At 45.8% G+C, this 18,149-nt stretch overlaps 1 protein-coding gene across 1 annotated transcript in view; it reads left to right on the top strand.

Moving 5' to 3' along the window:
* Positions 1–454: 454 nt before the first annotated feature.
* Positions 455–18,149, top strand: part of Dnah7 (dynein axonemal heavy chain 7) — a 195,366-nt gene continuing 177,671 nt past the window's right edge. The window contains exons 1-7 of the mRNA XM_041668272.1: positions 455–484; positions 5,292–5,354; positions 8,597–8,659; positions 10,409–10,517; positions 11,217–11,364; positions 16,509–16,599; positions 17,460–17,640. Coding sequence (XP_041524206.1) covers positions 470–484; positions 5,292–5,354; positions 8,597–8,659; positions 10,409–10,517; positions 11,217–11,364; positions 16,509–16,599; positions 17,460–17,640 — 670 coding nt within the window. The 5' untranslated portion in view covers positions 455–469. The remainder of the gene's footprint in view (positions 485–5,291; positions 5,355–8,596; positions 8,660–10,408; positions 10,518–11,216; positions 11,365–16,508; positions 16,600–17,459; positions 17,641–18,149) is intronic.

Here is an 18,149-nt window from a genome sequence, read left to right as displayed (position 1 = left end):
TGAGTCTCCCAAGGCTCACTTTCTAGTGTGCGGGAGAAGCCAACAGGACTGAAAACTGATGCACCCGAATAAGGAACACATTTCCTGCTCCAGTCCTGAGGGCTCCATTTGCCTACGTTAGCAATGAAATCTGCAGAAACAGCAAAATAAAGGCGGGAGGCAGAGGATCACGTCCACCCAGGTTGGTTGGAAGGTGTCTGTCTGCCACCACGCTCAGAAGGCCCCAGAAAATCACCCTTACTGGATCACCGAGAGAAAGTTCTGGACCTGATCACGCAGATACAGATGACCGGAAGTGGAACCCGCCAGCTTGTTGCTTAGCAACACATGAGGCAGGGACGCTAGAGCTCCCAGCTCAGAGAGCCGAGATTGAGTGAGCTGTCCAGCGGTGGACACCTCTGTCCCCGGGCTCAGGGTCCCGCAGCAGCGATCCAGGCCGGCCGTGCGCGGCTCGCAAGTCCTCGCAGCCATGAGCAGCGAGCAGGTGAGAGAGGGGCCGCCAGGGTCGCGGGTCCCGGGGAACCGGGCACGCAAGAGTGCAGACTGCGGCTCTCGGGGACCCACCCTAGACCCCCGTGCCACCCCGGGTGTTGAGAGTTTCCCTCCGGTTCCCTTCCCAGCCGCTGGGTCTCGCTGTCACCGTAACTGCGGAGCACAGCTCTCAGGGACGCGCTAGCGGCAGAAACAGCTCGACAGCGACCCCAGCTGCTCTCCCGGCTGCTCTCCCGCAGTATTTGTGACCTGAGGCTGGACGGGTTGTCAACGCGGGCGTGGGCTTCTTAGATGTGTGACTTTCTGCCAACCACTTAGTCTTTTTCTTTCCAAGGAGACAGAAACTCGCTTTTTACCACACCCCCTCCTACCCAAAGCTGGCCTGGGGTTCGGTTTTTAGGCCAGGCTGGCCTTGAATTTGCAGCATTTTCTGGTCCCCAGCCTCTGCCAGCTGAGATCACAGGCCACCCAGGGCTCCCACTTAGTCTTGTGGTGTGTAATAAAAGATGTAGGCCACAATAGCTTGTAGAAATAAACAGTTGCAAAAGTAAAAATCTTTCTCTGTTGACCTTAAGAGAAACTGCACTACAGTGCCACGGTCATTGGTTTTGATGCCAGCACACTGCAGGAAGGCTGTAGGGCGGACATTTTTCTGGGTAGCTAGAGAAAAATTGCAGCTCTCAACACCGTGACAAATGAGAAAAGGACTCTGTTAGCAACCCGAATGAGACGAAGTTGATTTTCCAGCTGGGAATTGTTTTCTTCTTTGTTACTTCATAGCACGTTCTTTTGCAAGTCGAGTTTGTTGTGGAAATGATGTTTAAAGGTGTCTTAAGGGTTGTGATGGCTCAGTGCTTAAGAGCATGATGTGCAAGCAGGAAAACATAAACCCGACTCCCCATCACCCACTTGAAGACCCAGAGTGTCCGCACTTGCCTGTGATCTCAGCACTGTGAGGGACAGAGACGGGAGGATTGCTGGGACTTCCCAGTCACCAGCTTAGGGGGAGACCTGTCTCAAAGTAGTAAGTCAGCGAGCAGTAGGTTGGTTTCTATGTGTAGGCATGGACACCCCCATCCATATGTGAACATACCAAACACACACACTCACACACACTTGGATATGCCGCACACATTCACACACAGGTCCACACTCACACACTCATACACACACACTCACAAGACATGCTCATATTCCCAGATACGTACACACACACATGCACACACTCATAATGCACACAGAGACACACACACATGCTCACACACACTCAAGTACACCATCACACTCACGTACACCATCACACAGACACACACACTAACAATACACACAGACACACAACACACACACAAACACACACTCACAACACACTCACATACACAAATACAGACACACAGAGAAAGAGGTTTTTTATTTATTTATTATGTATACAATATTCTTCTGAATTATGTATACAATATTCAGAAGAGGGCACCAGACCTCATTACAGATGGTTGTGAGCCACCATGTGGTTGCTGGGAATTGAACTCAGGACCTTTGGAAGAGCAGGCAATGCTCTTAACCACTGAGCCATCTCTCCAGCCCCCAAGAAAGAGCTTTTTAAAGCCTTATTGTGCCGGTCAGGTTGTGTATGTGTGTGTGTGTGTGTGTGTGTGTGTGTGTACGTGACAAAACGTAGCAAAGCAACTCAAGGAAGGAGGATGTTTACTTTGCCTCATGGTTTTAAAGGTCACCTGGCTCTGGGCGTTTCTGGGTACCATACCAAAGTACTACATCAAGGCAGGGAGGGCACGGGAGCATAACGCTGCTCACCTCAGGGCAGCCAGAAGGCAGAGAGCACGGAGGAAGAGACGAGAGAAACATCAGCACATTGAAGGCATACTCCAATAGCCCACGTCCTTCAGCCAGGCCCTACCTCACAACAGCCCATTCTGCCAAAAAGCTTACGTTAATTTTTAGATGGAAATAGCATCCCCGTGGCATCACAGCTTCCCAAGAGCATCACTTACTGGCGCCGCCCCTCAATGCAGTGAACCTTTTGGAAAGACACGCCACATCTAGATTTTAACATTTATAGTTCTAGATTATATAGGTTATAGATTAATAGCAAACAATGTCAAGTCGCTAACTTATTCACCAAGTAAATAATAGTTATCTAAATGCTCAAGAAAACTTATTCCAGTAGTTTTGAAATTCATATAATAAATTGAGAATGAAGAAACTGGTGCTATGATCCATGTATTGAAGAATAATTAGCCATCAATAGTACAAGAACAAACGAGCAAAATCCTCCCAAATTTCAGGTACACGTAACAAAAAAGGACATGCCACAACACCTGAGCAATCACTAGACCTCATGGTGTGATGGTATTGTGCTCAAACTTCTTAACAAACAAATAAAAAAAAATCACGAAACATCGCCATCGATAATTGAGTAGCTCTTTTGCTTGACGTCCACGTACGTCTATGGCCCATTCATGGAACCATGGTCTATACTGTCAAATCTAAAATACTTCTTTTATTTAATATACAGTGGGTTTTCTGGAGAGCTAGTTTCCGTAATTCCTTCCACCTATTCAGCCAGAGCTAAGAAGCAGCCAAGTGATCGCTGGAAGTTGTGTGCTTCCTCTTCCTAAAAGTGACACTGGAAACCCCAACTCCCTTGTCTCCCCACAACCTCCAGAAGGGCCACGTTCCTTTGAAGAAGCCTTGGAATCACCCAGAAGGGCATTATTAACCCATCCAGGAATTTTGCCTCGGTCTCAATCAGCAGAGGGCTCCCTCCTACCGTTTTGGTTGACTTTGTAATTTTAAAAGTTATTTTGATGCCTCCCTCTGTCTTAGCTTAAAGTACAGTTTTCCTTTTGAAAAGATGAAAGTTTTATACCGTAATCTAAAACAAATAGAATGGATTAAATTTTCGGCAATTCTATTTCAACGTGACATTTACTTATGCATTCATCCCACTTGAAGATGTGAGCAGGCGGCAGGGACGCATTTACTGAGGAGGTTTTTTTTTTTTAACATATCCATCTCATTAAATGGAAGGCTGAGAGGGACATGGCATTTTCTTTTCAGAGATAGTTGTCTGTCTTTTTCTCTTACGTTAGGTACTTAAAGAGAAATAGAAGTCTTTTTGCAGTTGCTCATTTCATTTTAAAAAGTAGTTAAAAAACAAACAAACCCTCTAGCCCTTAGAGATTCTGCTGAAGGCGTTTATAGCGTTTAAAAGTGTCCATACTCAAAGGATGGCCCTCACATAAGGGTTGCTTGTGGGGAGAGGGGAGGAACCCACTGTGCAGCACTTTTTTTTTTAATATTTATTTATTATGTATACAATATTCTGTCTGTGTATATGCCTGTAGGCCAGAAGAGGGCGCCAGACTCCATTACAAATGGTTGTGAGTCACCATGTGGTTGCTGGGAATTGAACTCAGGACCTTTGGAAGAGCACTCCATGCTCTTAACCTCTGAGCCATCTCTCCAGCCCCTGTGCAGCACTTTTGAAAGTCACAGAACAAGTGGTTCTCCTTTGGCTGCCATGATCATCCTGTTTGCCACCTTCTTTTAAAGAACTATTCTTATTTTTGTGTGTGTGTGTGTGAGAGAGAGAGTTTTGCCTGTGTGTGCACTGTGTTGCTAATTCCTGGTCAGGCATGATCAAGGCTCTCGTTAGAGGATTGAAGGCTCGGATGATGGCCACACATATATCTGTCCCCTCCATCACAGAGCAGGAAAAGGGCAGAAGCTCAGCTTGGGGCAAAGAACAAAACGGTCCCAGAAATGACTAAAAACAGATGAAACCTTCATAGAAAGTATCATAAGCAGAAGCATTTTTCTGTTTCCAAATTATTTGAGGGCCAGGGATACAGCTCATTGGTAGAGCCAGCATGCATGAGATCCCAGATTAAAATCTTCTTCAATGATACTTTATAGCTTAATTAAAACATCTTACATCCCCCCCCCCTTTTTGGTCAAATTGATTCCTCAGCACACAAATGGAAATCAAAGGACAATTTACAGAAGTCTGTCTGTCCTTTCCATTGTGTGGGTCTAGGGTATTAAATTCAGGTTGTTGGGTTTGGTGGCAAGGCCCTTTGTCCTGGTTAAGTGGTTTTTGTTTTATTCAATTTATTTATTTATTTAGTCACTATGGCATATGGTAGAGTCACCTGAAAAAGAGGGAAACTCAGCTATTGGCCTGCAAGCAAGTCTACGTGGGGCATCTTCTTGATTGATGATTGACGTGGAAGGGCCCAGCCCACTGTGGGTGGTGCCAACCCGGGCAGGTGGTCCTGGAGTCTCTAAGAAGGCAGGCTGAGTAGTCAGGAGGAAAAGCCAGTTAGTGGTGTCCCGCCGCCGTGGTCTCTGCTTAAGTTCTTGGTTTCCCCTAATGATGGAGTGCATATATAACCTGTAAGCCAAATAAGGTCTTCCACCCCAAGTGGCTTAGATCATGGTGTTTATCACAGCAAGAAAACCCTAAGTGAGATACCATTTTACTTGCCCTAAAATTGTTCCTTAATTTCAGCTTCGCGCTGTTTACTTCTCGTGTCTGTAAGGGTGTGTGTCTGTGTGTGTCTGTGTGAACTTTGTATCCTACAACCTTCTGAATGAACTAAGAAGTTCTAATAGTTCCTTGGTGTGTTATAAGATTCCCATGTGTCAGATTATACCTCAGTAAAATCATATTTTAGGATATTTTGGACGGTGTGTGCTTGACTTTATAGAAAATGTAAAACTTGGCTGCGTGAATTAAATTTAGCGATAATGAGTAAACAACCCCCCCTCCCCCATTACAGGATAAACTACCCAGCAAGGAAAAGTCCAAGGCACCGGTGAGGTTCCTGCCACAGCTGTCTATGGTAAGTCCTTAACGCATCTTCATGCTTTGCTCTGTTGCGATAATCTTGCTTACTATTGTCTGATTTCACATTCTGTGTCCAGTCCAATTTGATCCCGATGGGAAAGTACTGTGTGGTACATATCCTAGGATAACCGGTTTATTATACAGTCACCACGTTTGGGTCTCTTGCATGGATGGATTATTTCAGCAAGCTGAGCTAAGAATTCCCGAATGACCTCAAGGGGAGCGTGTGTGTGTGTGTGTGTGTGTGTGTGTGTGTGTGTGTGTGAGTGCTGGTGTCGGGCCACAGCTTTGTGTCTGGCTCTGTGGTCTTCGGGGTACCATTCACTTCCCTGAACCTCCTTTGAAAGCTTCAAACTGAGCTGGGCGGTGGTGGCGCCCGCCTTTAATCCCCGCACTTGGGCGGATCTCTGTGAGTTGGAGGCCAGCCTGGTCTTCTACAAGAGCTAGTTCCAGGGGCTAGAAAGATGGCTCAGCGGTTAAAAGCACTGGCTGTTCTTCCAAAGGACCCAGGTTCAATTCCCAGCACCCACATGGCAGCTCACAACTGTCTGTAACTCCAGTTTCAGGGGAATCCGACACCAGCTCACTGACGTATGTGCAGGCAAAACACCAAAGCACATAAACATAAATATGTCTTTAAAAAAAAGATCTAGTTCCAGGGTAAGCACCAAAGCTACATAGAGAAATCCTGTCTCAAAAAAACCAAAACAAAAAAAGAAAGTTTAAAACTGAGAGAAGTTTCCACATAAATTATCACTGTCCACATGATGTCTGATTTCCCTCTGTATGCCATGATTACCATTAATGAATAAAGAAACATTTATAAATGTTTGTAAACATTTATAGATAAAGCAGACCTATATCAGGGCAGAACTTAGGTAGGAAGGGAAAAGCTAGGCTGAATGCTGGGAGAAAGAAGGGCAGAGTCAGAGAGAAGCCGTGGAGCCGCCACTGCTGGAGATATGTGCTGAAACTTTGCTGGTAAGCCACGACCTTGTGGTGATGCACAGATGAATGGAGATGGGTTAAATTAAGATGTAAGAGTTAGCTAATAAGAAGCTAGAGCTAATGGGCCAATCAGTCATTTAAAAATTACAGTTTCTGAAACAGGTCTAAGCTAGCCAGGAGGCCGGGATGAACAAGCAGGCCCTCCTACAGTCTACGGAAAAGGCAGATAACAGGCAATGTTAGTTGGTAAAGCACTGGACAAGTTAGATTCCACTGCAGTAAAACTTACCATGTATTAATTACTTTGGACTTAAATGACATTGAGTGACGTTCTTATGACTCCTAGGAGTCAGGTTTAAGTAGAATTTCAGAACAGATATTGTCTTGAAACATATTTTAAAGGCCCAGGATGAAATATATGATGCGATGTTTGCATTGCTTCACACAGGGAAGATTTCTAACACTTTGGAACAAAAGTTTCTTCTGTTAAAAAAACAAAATTAAATGAAGCAGAACAAAAATGAAACGTTAGGGAATAACCTCAAACATTTCAAAGCACCCATGATTTAATTTTTGGCCTATTTGCATTGTTAACAACTAGATTGTCAGAAGCTTTATTAAGTAAAATCAGAAGTTTCTTACTCCTATGAATGCCTACTTTGTGTTTCCCAGTTCACAAATCAAAGAACTGAGGTGAAACCAACAGTTTCTCTTTACAGTTTAACAAAATAGAAAATCAAAAATGTTGCTGTCAGGATGCCTGAGTCTGTTAGATTCACGTTCACTCGCTGAACAAATAGTTGGGGCTCAGATGATAATTCTTTTAAGTCAACAAACCACAGAGTTATTCCAAATGTTTTTTTTCCTGGCCGATTTAAAACTTTCTGATGTGCTCATATTTGAGCCTACCCTAGAGTTTTTCTCTTGTATTCTCGAGGCATTTATTCTTTATAAGAAACCATACTTTTGAGCTGCTGTGGAAACAATCTGTCGCCTTGTTCCTACTTAACATCAAGTTCATGTGTGGGTGAAGGCGCTCCAGCAGCCTTACGAGGAAGAGCGTGTCCCTTCACAGACGTTCAGGGCTTTAATCGCTGCAATTGAAATCAGGGTTGACCCAGCGTTGGTGGATCCAGCCTCTGAGCTGGTGACCTGTTTCTCACCTGAGAGTGGGGAACGGAAGGTCAGAGGAAGGGTAGGAGGGTATGCATTCTGCCACCTTGATGTCTCCTGACAGGAGTATCTGACAGAAAGGACTTGTGTACGGCTCATTTATTTGGGGCATGATCCCAAGACTCGGCCAGAGAATGAAGCGACTCACACTCCAAAGGAGTTAGTGATTGTAGGTTGTACCGGTAGGAAGCTGGAGCAGTCCTGTCATGATCTGAGATGACAGAGTATGTCCTGGAACTGTGCATCTTCAATCCCAGCACTCAGTGTAGTAATAGGAGCGGCGGGGCTGCTTCCCCAGCACCCCGGCCGCCTGCTAGCTTATGCCCCGAAATAATTACACGGACACTATATTCTTTTAAACACTGCTTGGCCCATTAGCTCTAGCCCTTACTGACTAATTCTGATATCCTGATCAACCCATTTCTAATAAACCGTGTAGCACCGGTCTTACCGGGAAAGATTCAGCATGTCTGACCTGGCCGCTTGCTTCATTGCGTGTGTCTGCCAGGGAGAGGGGAGCATGGCGTCTCTGAGCTCACTTCCTCTTCCTCCCAGCATTCTGTTCTGTTTACTCCACCCACCTATGTTCTAACCAATAAAATGGGCCAAGGCAGTTTCTTTATTTTTTAACCAATGAGCTTCCTCCATCAACTCAGGAGGCAGAGGCAGGCAGATCTCTCTGAGTTCTAGGCCAGCCTGGTCTACAGAGCAAGTTCCAGGACAGCCAGGGCTACACAGAGAAACAGAGAGATGGAGGGCAGGGATGGAGGAATAAAAGGGAGGAAGGGAGGAAGGAGGGAGGGAGGGAGGGAAGGACGGGCATTTATCTAATTCCCTTCATCTTGAATTGATATACATGTTAAGACAGGCAGGGTCTCTCTGTAGAGCAGTGGCTGGTCTGAACTTGTACAGACCAGGCTGGCCTTGAATTCACAGAGGTCTGCCTGCCGCCGCCTCTGAAGTGTTGGAATTGTAAGTCCCACCATGCTCGGCCCCAACAGTGAGGCTTCTGAGTTTACTTTTGAACATTTTGGCTAAAATGTACTTTGCTTTATATTGGACAATATAAAACTTGTGTCAATGCCTTTTCTCTTTTATCTCATGTGTTTTTTGCAGGACAGACCATCCAGCAAAGAAAAGGCCAAACTGCCAACGAGAGTGCTACCCCAGTTAGTTGTGGTAACCGTATAATTTATCTAATTAATTTATCTGTATCAATAATACTGCCATTTTCAAAGGTTTAGAGGATCCAAACTTAAAGCAAAATATCAAATTCCCGATTTTGTGCCCTAATTTGATTATTTTTGACAGAGAAATTCTGTTTTATATGTGCGTGTGTGTAAATACAAATATCTAGTGATATCATAGTGCCCATCATTTCTTAGTGTGTATAGACTATTTAAGGAGAAATAAAAGCAATCCCAAGATGGATTAGCAGAGAAATGTCATTGCCAGGAAATAAGGGCTCAGAGTGAAACCCCGTGCCCTCTGGGGAGTCATTTCTCTCTCTGGACCTCCGTTTCTGGACTGAAACGGGAGATTTTGATCGGTGGTAAAAGTCATGCTACCAATGTTCCCATCAATCCTGGTTTCCTTTTTCATCGTTTTGGTTTTGAATGCTCATTTCAAACAGCGGGCATTTTAGTTAGCAAAGCACCCGGAACTACTTAATGTTTATTCTCCTTCATAGTCAATGCCATTGAGTTTCCTTCTGTAGCTCCTGGGATTGAAATTTAGATAGAGTCTCAGGAAAAAAAAAATCAGTTTTCTTTTCTAAATGAAATCATATGGAATATTTTCTAGCCACAGTGTAATAAAACTGAAAGAATCGTAACGAAATCTCAGCAAATTACACAAATTACGAGAATTAAGCAAACTGCTTTTGAGCCACAAACGAGTGGAGGGAAAAATCAAGATGGAAATTTAAAAATTAAATGAAATTGGGAAGACATTCTTCCAAAATGTGTGGAAGGCTGCACTAAGAAAGGTTACACAGCAGCCAACAAGTGCAAACTTGGCAGCTGTTAAACACATCACTGTGTCTTCACAAGAACCCCGGGAACAAGCCGAACCTCAAGGAGGTTAAGAGAGAGCGGGGCATAACCAAATGGGACGGATACCGCAAAAATCAACCCCCAAAGGCCTGGAAAACAAACATTTGGTCCTTTGAAAAGATAATAAAAGTTTTAAAAAGTCTTAGCAGAGCTAGAAAAAGAGAAGATTCCAATAAAAAGGAGGGACCACAACAGCCTCACAGAAATACAGAAGACGAAATTATCAGTTCCACCAACAGAGGTCATTACAAATAGCTGTGTGATGGTGGCCTTGGCAGCTTAGAAGACATGAATTCCTAGACACCCGTACCCCTTCCTAAGGAGGCAGGGATGGGGCACAACGCTACAGCTAGACAGACTGAGGCAGCCAGGCCTGCTAGAGCACACAGTAGGAAGACTATAAATAACCAGAACACAGTGTGCCTTTCGGGAAGCTAACAGACAGAACTTGGAAATTTTCACTGTGATAAGTGTTCACACTCGCTTAGATATTACACAATGTATACGGCACTAAACACTGCACGGCGTCCCATTGGTGTGTTTTGATATGAAGAATTTCACACTGTTATTCATCAGCCAGGAACATGTTGAGAGGAATTTTATAGACAGTGGCCGATACGGGCCATGAGGAGGCCGTGTGGAATAGGCACTCCAGGTTTGGGTAACGGGCACTCATAACCACGGAATAGCGGGGATTTTCTTAATGGTTCCTGGTCACGCCCAGGCAAAGGAAGACTTGCTGCTGCTGATGGCTGTGCATCTCCCCAGTGGTCCTGATGCGCTTGGGACAGCGCTAGAGCAGCTCACAGAAACACGGGTTAAATGAAACATCTTCTACATGACTTACTAATGCTATTTAAATGTTCCGTTGTAGGCCGGAGTTAAACCCCAGTGGCAGCAGAATGCCCCGTCATTCCACTTAAATATCAACCAGGAAAACCAGTTTCCAGAACCCTATACTGTTAAAAATGAACAGTCATATGGTAAGAACTTTACTCTTTGATTAAAAGTGTGTATAGTTAATAAAGCCATAGAATTATAAAGTCGAAGAGGCACACACCATATAGACAGCTTTCTTCTAGGCATTTTCCATCAGAAAACAGTTGTTTCCAGCTCCTAGTTATTTAATGCCATTGTAAATGCTTTTTACGAAACATTTGTATTCATTGTAATTTATTCTCTCGCCATTTCATTATATATATGTACATACATATATATATATATATATATATATATATATATATATATAATCTTACTTCTATCATATTCTGTTCCGTTATCTTTTTGTATCCCCCCACCCCTCACACAGGACCCCAACCTCTTCTCCCCAGCAAGCCCTTCCCATGTTCCTTTAGGGTTGTCTTGAACAGTGTGACTTTGTTTTTTATCATGGTTTAAATCTTAATCCTTTTAAGAGATGCCTACAGATGCAACTAAAAACACTTTTACATCACTCAAAGTAGCACAAAAGTCAACAATGCTCTTAGGATAAATAGAGGTTCCTGTTATGATGCTTTAAGTAGGTGTTCGATAACTTTTGATAGCAAGACAGCATGCATTAGGATTCTTTGGGAAGAGACATAAAGAACGTAATATTTTTCTTGCTGCTGGAGTGCCTTGCTCTAAGGACTGCCTCGTTCTGGCTCACCTTTCTCACCGGCAACTTGTTTTTAAACTTTAAGCTGAATACATGGAGCAATATGGAAAAAAAGGCAAATTGCTGGACCAGGTTGACGACAGCCGACCCGGACCATCGACTTCCAGATCGAAGGCCAAATCTTCACACAAGGAGCGAGAGAACTTTAGAAGCACGCTCGTCAACGTCATTATGTGAGTTCCACGAGGTGGCCAGCATGCTACCCTAGCAAACGCCCGAAAACAGAAGCACTCTGCACCCTGTTAAGTAGGCCCCCCGCCTTTAAAATGCCATCGCTTGTCAAAGTGCCCGTGATAATATTCAATGACTGCTGAGTGAGCAGAGACTTTGCCTGTCACCATGGCGGCAGTAGAGGATGTGGATGTGGCTCCCCCTGACCGCCGCCACCCCATGTTGTCTGTTCAGGTGATACGGTGACTTCTGTGGCGTTGAGGTGTGTGGGGCAGGAATGAGGGTAGCTTTCTGCGGAAAGTCACGTTGGTCCAGGTTACTCTGCGGTTTTCACACAGCTTAGGCAAGTTGTTTAGTGCGCTCTCTTGCTTCCTGCCGACCCTCAGGGCGCTAAGGACCACTTGGGGAACACATGGGATTTCACGACCCATAGAAGGCTGCTCGCTGCCTCCACGGCCACTTCACTCTCTGGCCTTCTTGAGGGGAACAGGGGATGCTGAGTGCTTCTCTAGAGCAAGTGAGACATGTATGTTCTCACGGGTGCTCTAAGAACGTGGTCTCAACATACAAGTTTATTTTTTCACACCCAGCTGGGATGGAGACAGATTCACAGTCCTTTTTCTGCCCGACCAGAGCTGGGGGAGACGCAGTCCTTTGCCTTCGTATCCAGCCGCAGGGTGGCTTTGAGCTTGTGTTTGACAGACGCCAGGAGACTATTCCCAGCTCATCCCATGCAGGCTGCTTTTGTTTTCATTGCGCGCGCACACCCGGAAGAACACACAGTGCAAGATCGACACCCTGTGGGCACAAGGCAGAGTATTTCGAATGTAGTTAGGAATTATTCTGTCCTCGTATAGTGGAATAGTAGCATCGCCTCTGAGATCCCAGACCTCCCTAGCGCTGGGCAGCCGAATAGGTTTCCAGTGCCAGGCGCGGCGTCCCTATTGTTGAGACATCTTTGAGTCCGCTGGGCACCTCTCGGTGACCGCCACCATGTGAGCGCCGCTCCGTCACCTTCAAGACCACGGTGACCAGCTGGTTATTGCTGTGGTTCACAGGCATCACCGCTAGGTGGGACCACAGGCTGCCTTCTTCCCTCGGCAGATTCCGAAGCCGTGGAAGCTGGTCCTCAAGAGAAGAGGCTTTCGGGTCAGATCCAGCTGGAATGTTCCGAGTCCTGGGTCTGAAGTATGTGAGGTATTAGTAAACAGGGACACAGGGTCGCTCTCTGAGAGGCCACTGAGGACCGCGGCAATAGCCTACATCGCTTGAGGAGTCCCCTGGACTCCCGTGACCAGCAGCTTAGAGGAAGGCTCCCCATGCCTGGTGCTGGGGTTTTTGTTAGCTACTCTATGGCTCTAGAGGAGGGCATTGTCAGCCCAAGTGGCATGACTTTATTTAAGACCTATATGCAATTTTAGGTAAATAAAAAACAATATGACTCCTTAAGGCTTTCTTCAAATATCCTTAGTATTATTTGTCCTCTCCACGCACCCCCCCCCCCCGGTCCTTTTGTATTGACCTCCTTTCCCCCTCCCCATTTCCCCATTTCCAGCTTTATGACCCTTGTCTTCTGGTGATGCCGTCTAGGGGTGGGCGCTTCCTCTCCCGGGGGTTCTCTTTTGCTTCCCTGGTTTCTGCAGTTACTCCAGGTTACTCTCGAGAAGAGGGAGGTGGCGTCTGTCGTTCTGGATCTGGGTTACCCCCCTCAGTGTAGTGGAGGTTACCAAAGGCAGGACCAGTTCAGGTAGGGGTGAGATCGGGAAGGGGCACAGCGCACCGATCACGCAGGAGGAGCAGGAGGGGTTTTACTCAGAGAATCTTTTCAGAACAAGGGAAAATAGGGCAAACAAGAACCAGGCAGCTAAAGATCACTGAGGCAAGTAGATTTTTTATTCTGAAAAAAAAAAAAGAGTATTTACTAGATTTAATTATACATTATGTTAATAAACCATAGTATCACCTTTTGCTTAATAAATTTAGCATTATAACTTCCCCACTTGCAATGGTAAAACTCATAACTAAATTAAAAATGAAGACATAAGGTTCTGAACTGAATTGTAAATGAAAATGAACACTGAGGCGGTCTCCTTCCTTGCCTAGTCTGTGAGAGGCTTTATTATGAATACGTGCTACATTTTCCCCAAACGCTTCTTCCATGTCTACCGAAATGACCTTGCGGCCTTCCTCCTTTCTTCTATCAATATATGATAATTTTTGCTAATGGATTTCCTAGACTCCACTCAGTAACCGAATACCATCTCTATAATATTACTGGACTTTATTTGCTAAAACTTTCGAAGGACAATTTAAAGACCGTGTTTATGTTTAGAAGACTCCGAAGCATGCCTCTAACCTAGTTGGGTGTCCAGTCCCTTGGCGAAGCTGCACATTTTGGACTTTGCCGCCCACCGTCTCGGTCGTAATTGGATCCAGTGGCTTCCCGCACTCGCGCAGCGTTCCCTCAGCTTCCCAGTCAACAGGAAAGCGCGTCTGTGGTTCGTGTGCACCCGTGCACCAGCCTGGCTCTACCCTTGATGACGCAGTAGGTGCCCCGCAGTTTGCAACGTGGGACAGGCAGGTAGAAGAACAGCCGGACAGGGCTCCGCTGTGTGCGGTCCCTACCTGCCGGGCCCTCTTGACCTCTACCAAGGTCGTAGCGGTATTGACCCCTGCTCTCTTCTCGACAGCCTCAGTTTCTCTCGCTCTTCTCTGGCTTGAGCAGCGGGAAGCTGTTGGACGGTCCAAGGCCCAGGGAACTGGTTCATCACAGGGGAGGCTTCTGCTGCAGCAGCCAGATGCAGCTGGGACACGGGACCACCAAGCCCTGGGGACCTCGGGACCTCTTTCCCCAGGGTATCCTGCACCCTTGCTCACACAGAGGACATACTACCCTCTGGGCGTCACAGGACCAGCTCCCGAAATTTCTGGAGCTGGTTGGATTTCTTCCCTGCGGAATCCGTTAGCAAGGCCACCCGGACCTGGAATTCCTTGCTGGGAAATTATTAATTACTAATTCAGTTAATTTGCTGAATATCGATCTAGTCATGTTTTCTATTCTGGGGCTGGATTTGGAACATTTTTGCCTTTGGGGTATGTGTCGTTCCCATTCAGCTGCCTAATTTTCTGTGTAATTAGCTAACGAGATCACCTCATTTTCCGCCGCCTCTGGTTCCTGCCGACTCCAGGGTGAGGGCCTTTCTGGAGGTTCCAGGCCGATTGCTTGCTTCCTCCTGTGACAGAGGCTACCTGTGCTGTCTGCCCTCTGTGGCCTGTCTCTGCAATGAAGAGTTTTTTTTTTCTTATCTCCTCATAATCAGGAGTTAAAGTAATTTCACGTCTGTTTTCGCACTTGAAGAAGGGATTTTCAGGCTGCTACTGTGAACCGAAAGCCTCTTAATTTTATAAACAGAAAATCATTAATGTAGTTATTTTTCACTTTTGAGAAACCAAGTCTATCCTATATTTCTTTAACTGGGCAAAGCATTTTCCTGTTCGGATATTTTTAGTTCTGACTGTAATACCATTCTTCTGGAAAGGGCATGGCTGCTCAGAGACACAGCGACCCCCCCCCCCCCTCTCTTTCCCATACGTCATTAGCGGTGTGACCAAAGGGGACAGTTCTTCTCTCTGACATTGAGTTTCTTCATCTGCGAAGTGGGGGTGGTTACGACGTTGAGCAGCATATGTGAGGCTCGGCAATAACACTGATCACGCTACTGAGGGCTTGATTGGTGATGAGCAGCTCTTGTGATCTCTGCTGAGCAGAGAAACTTCGCCTGTAGCCCTAGCACAGGAGAATCACGGGACGGTGGAGCCGCAAAGATGTCGGCACTCACTTCTATCGTGGTTTCTTCAACCCTGGAATTCTTCTTTCCCACCCCTGGCCTTCTGGATTGCATCCTTCCAGGCTTTATCCTCCAAGGACGAACAGGCAATGCCAGGATGCAGGAAGGCTGGCAAGACGAGATGGATGAATTAAAAAGAACCACACACACCGCTTCCTGATGTTCTGCACCTTACAGCGGCAGAATATGAATCCGGTCTCGATGACCTGGAAACGCAGTGTTTTTTGCGTTAGTTCCTTTGTGGGCAAGCCACAGCACCGTAGGTTCCGCTCGTGGCTAGAGTAATCAGTTCCCGTCTCTTTGGCTAGTTAATGCTTTGAGACTCTTCCCGCTGCTGTCACACCCACATTCTGTCATTTGTCAAAGATGATCACCTATCATGTAGTTTTAAAGTAAATGTACTCTCACGTATTTCAAAAACATAAGTATGAAGTTCACAGGATATTGGATCCTTGGAATTAGAAAAGACACATTACAAGATGTAGCCTGGGTGTACCCACTTGGGTATGGTTTCTGAGAAACATATTCCGTACATTTTCTGCATCCACTCTTCAGTCAGTGAGATGACAGGTGTTTCTCACTCAGCAGTGAGTAACTGTAGCAGCAGGCCCCACCAGACTCGGGAGCGCAATGTAGGAGTTGGAGCTCTCCCAGCACAACCTGCTGTGTGTGCTGAAGCTGTAACCATGCCCGCTGTGCCGTGGAGCTTCAGAAGAAACAGCGTGGCTCATCTCTGACACAGCATTTGAACTGAATTGTGGTCTCCACAGGGGTTTTGTGGACACACTCAATAAAAAAAAACAGCAAGTCTTGATGTTGCTCGGTGTCAAGGCACGTGTCCCTAGAGATGCGAGGAAGGGTCTTCCGGGGTTGGGTCTGCGTTCTCTGCAAAACAGCACTTCAGGTTTCTGCCGTCACTTCATTCCAAACAGACGAAAGAGCAACTATATGTCTTGTAGGGATAGTGCATGAATATGCCTTGCAAGTCCAAAGAAGAGAGAACTCGCCTGTCTCGCGTAGCGGATGCAAATGCGCAGAGGCCACTTGCGGGGGGGGGGGGGGGGGGGGGAGGGGGGGGGGACGTTCCCGTGAAGGAGGTCTCAGAGAGCACTTCTAAGTGCCTCCCCGTGCACACAGAGAAAGGGGGATTCTAAGAGGAATGCGGTGCCAGCAAACATCTTGAACCATGTATCTTCTGGGTGATTTAACAGAGAGCAGCCCTGTGTTTTTATATCGATGTTTTGCATTTGAATCACCTCTGTATGTTTTTGATTCTTCCGTGTTTATCACTGTCTTAGGCAACAACAAGATGGCCGCTTAGACTCCATTATCCCTGAAGAGAGCCTGATTTCAAAATCCACCACTTCTTCAATAGAGAAAGACATCTTGGTAACAGCTTACTTTTTTTGTCAGTAGAACCACAAATAGAAGGAGGACCCCCCAAAACGTTGTGTATCCTTGAGATTATTCTGTCTTTTTTTTTTTCTCTCTCTTGATTTTTCGAGACAGGGTTTCTCTGTGTGACAGCCCTGGTTGTCCTGGAACTAGCTCTTGTAGAATATGCATTCACAGAGATCTCCCTGTCTCTGCCTCCCGAGTGCTGGGATTAAAGGCGTGTCTTATGCATCACTGTGTATGCAGACATGGACAGATCACATCCAATTATTCTTTTAGATAAATGAAAGAACGCGTTCTCTTCCTCGCCACCTAGGGCCACAGTGAAGGAATCTCAGTTCTGCCTGATTCCACCATAAAGCTCATCTCTGTCATACATATCTGTGTGCACCCTTATTTTATGATTAATTTTCTGAGCTGTGATACCGTGCCTTTTCAAAAGTACATTAACTTATTTTAGAAGTAGCCATTCAGGTGTTTCAAATACATAAGAAGCTTTGTAAATATAAACATTAAAAATTTTAACATTGTTACTGGGTGGTGGTGGCGCTCGCCTTTAATCCCAGCACTCAGGAGGCAGAGGCAGGTGAATCTCAGTGAGTTCGAGGCCAGCCTGGTCTACAGAGTGAATTCCAGGATAGCCAGGACTGTTACATGGTGAAACCCTGTCTCGAAAAGAAAAAAAAAAAATTAAGAGATCTCCAAGAATGCTTACATGAATTACACAGAACATTTTATGATGTAAAAACTCCTTCATCTCTGCAGACTTGCGTTTCTCCTGTGGTTTTATGTGTGGACAAACACAGTCCCTTACCGTAGTACTAACTCCCCTGCCTCCCTCCTCACCTGTCCAGAGATATTACTACTACATTCATCACGGAATTGATACGGATCACGTGGCCCCGATGGAAGATTCTTGGCTGGAGCACGTGCTGGATTTGGTCCCCCAGCATCTGAAAGTCCTCACCAACAGCATAACGGTCCTGTCCGATGAGATGAAAGAGGACTATCTTCTCAGCGTGAAGAAGTCCATAGGTGAGTCGCCACCGCTCCCTGTATTCTAATTTGAGTGTGCGTTGTGACAGGTGAGTCTTGAATCAAAAGCTACTGACTGTGCCTGACACTTGTCACTCTGTGCTTATGCAGTTTCTTACCTCATTGTTGTGTTCCTTAAGACCCCAGTCAGGGCTGGAGAGATGACTCAGCAGGCAACAGCACTGGCTGTTCTTCCAGGGACCTGGGTCCAGTTCCCAGTACCCACTGTCTGTAACTCCAGTCCCAGGGGTATGACAGCCTCACACATGTAGGCAAAACACCAATGCACATCAAATAAACATCAATTTAGTAAAAAAGACCTCAGTGAGCTTTCATTGATTGGGCATAAATTATGTTTTAAATGAAATTTTCTACTTATAAAGATATGGTCCCTTAAAGGGCAACACTGAAGAAAGTAATAGTAATTATTTCAGCCTCTCGTAATGTTTATTGTCTCAGTCAGTAGAGGGCATCAGACACGTGGGAAACGATCTTTCCCTTCAGGACCG

The sequence above is a fragment of the Microtus oregoni genome, unplaced genomic scaffold (assembly GCF_018167655.1).
Source record: "Microtus oregoni isolate MIOR12 unplaced genomic scaffold, Mior012 000018F_ref0000195, whole genome shotgun sequence".
NCBI lineage: Eukaryota > Metazoa > Chordata > Mammalia > Rodentia > Cricetidae > Microtus > Microtus oregoni.
The sequence above is the reverse complement of the archived record's forward strand: the minus strand, read 5'-3'. Positions and strand labels throughout refer to the sequence as shown.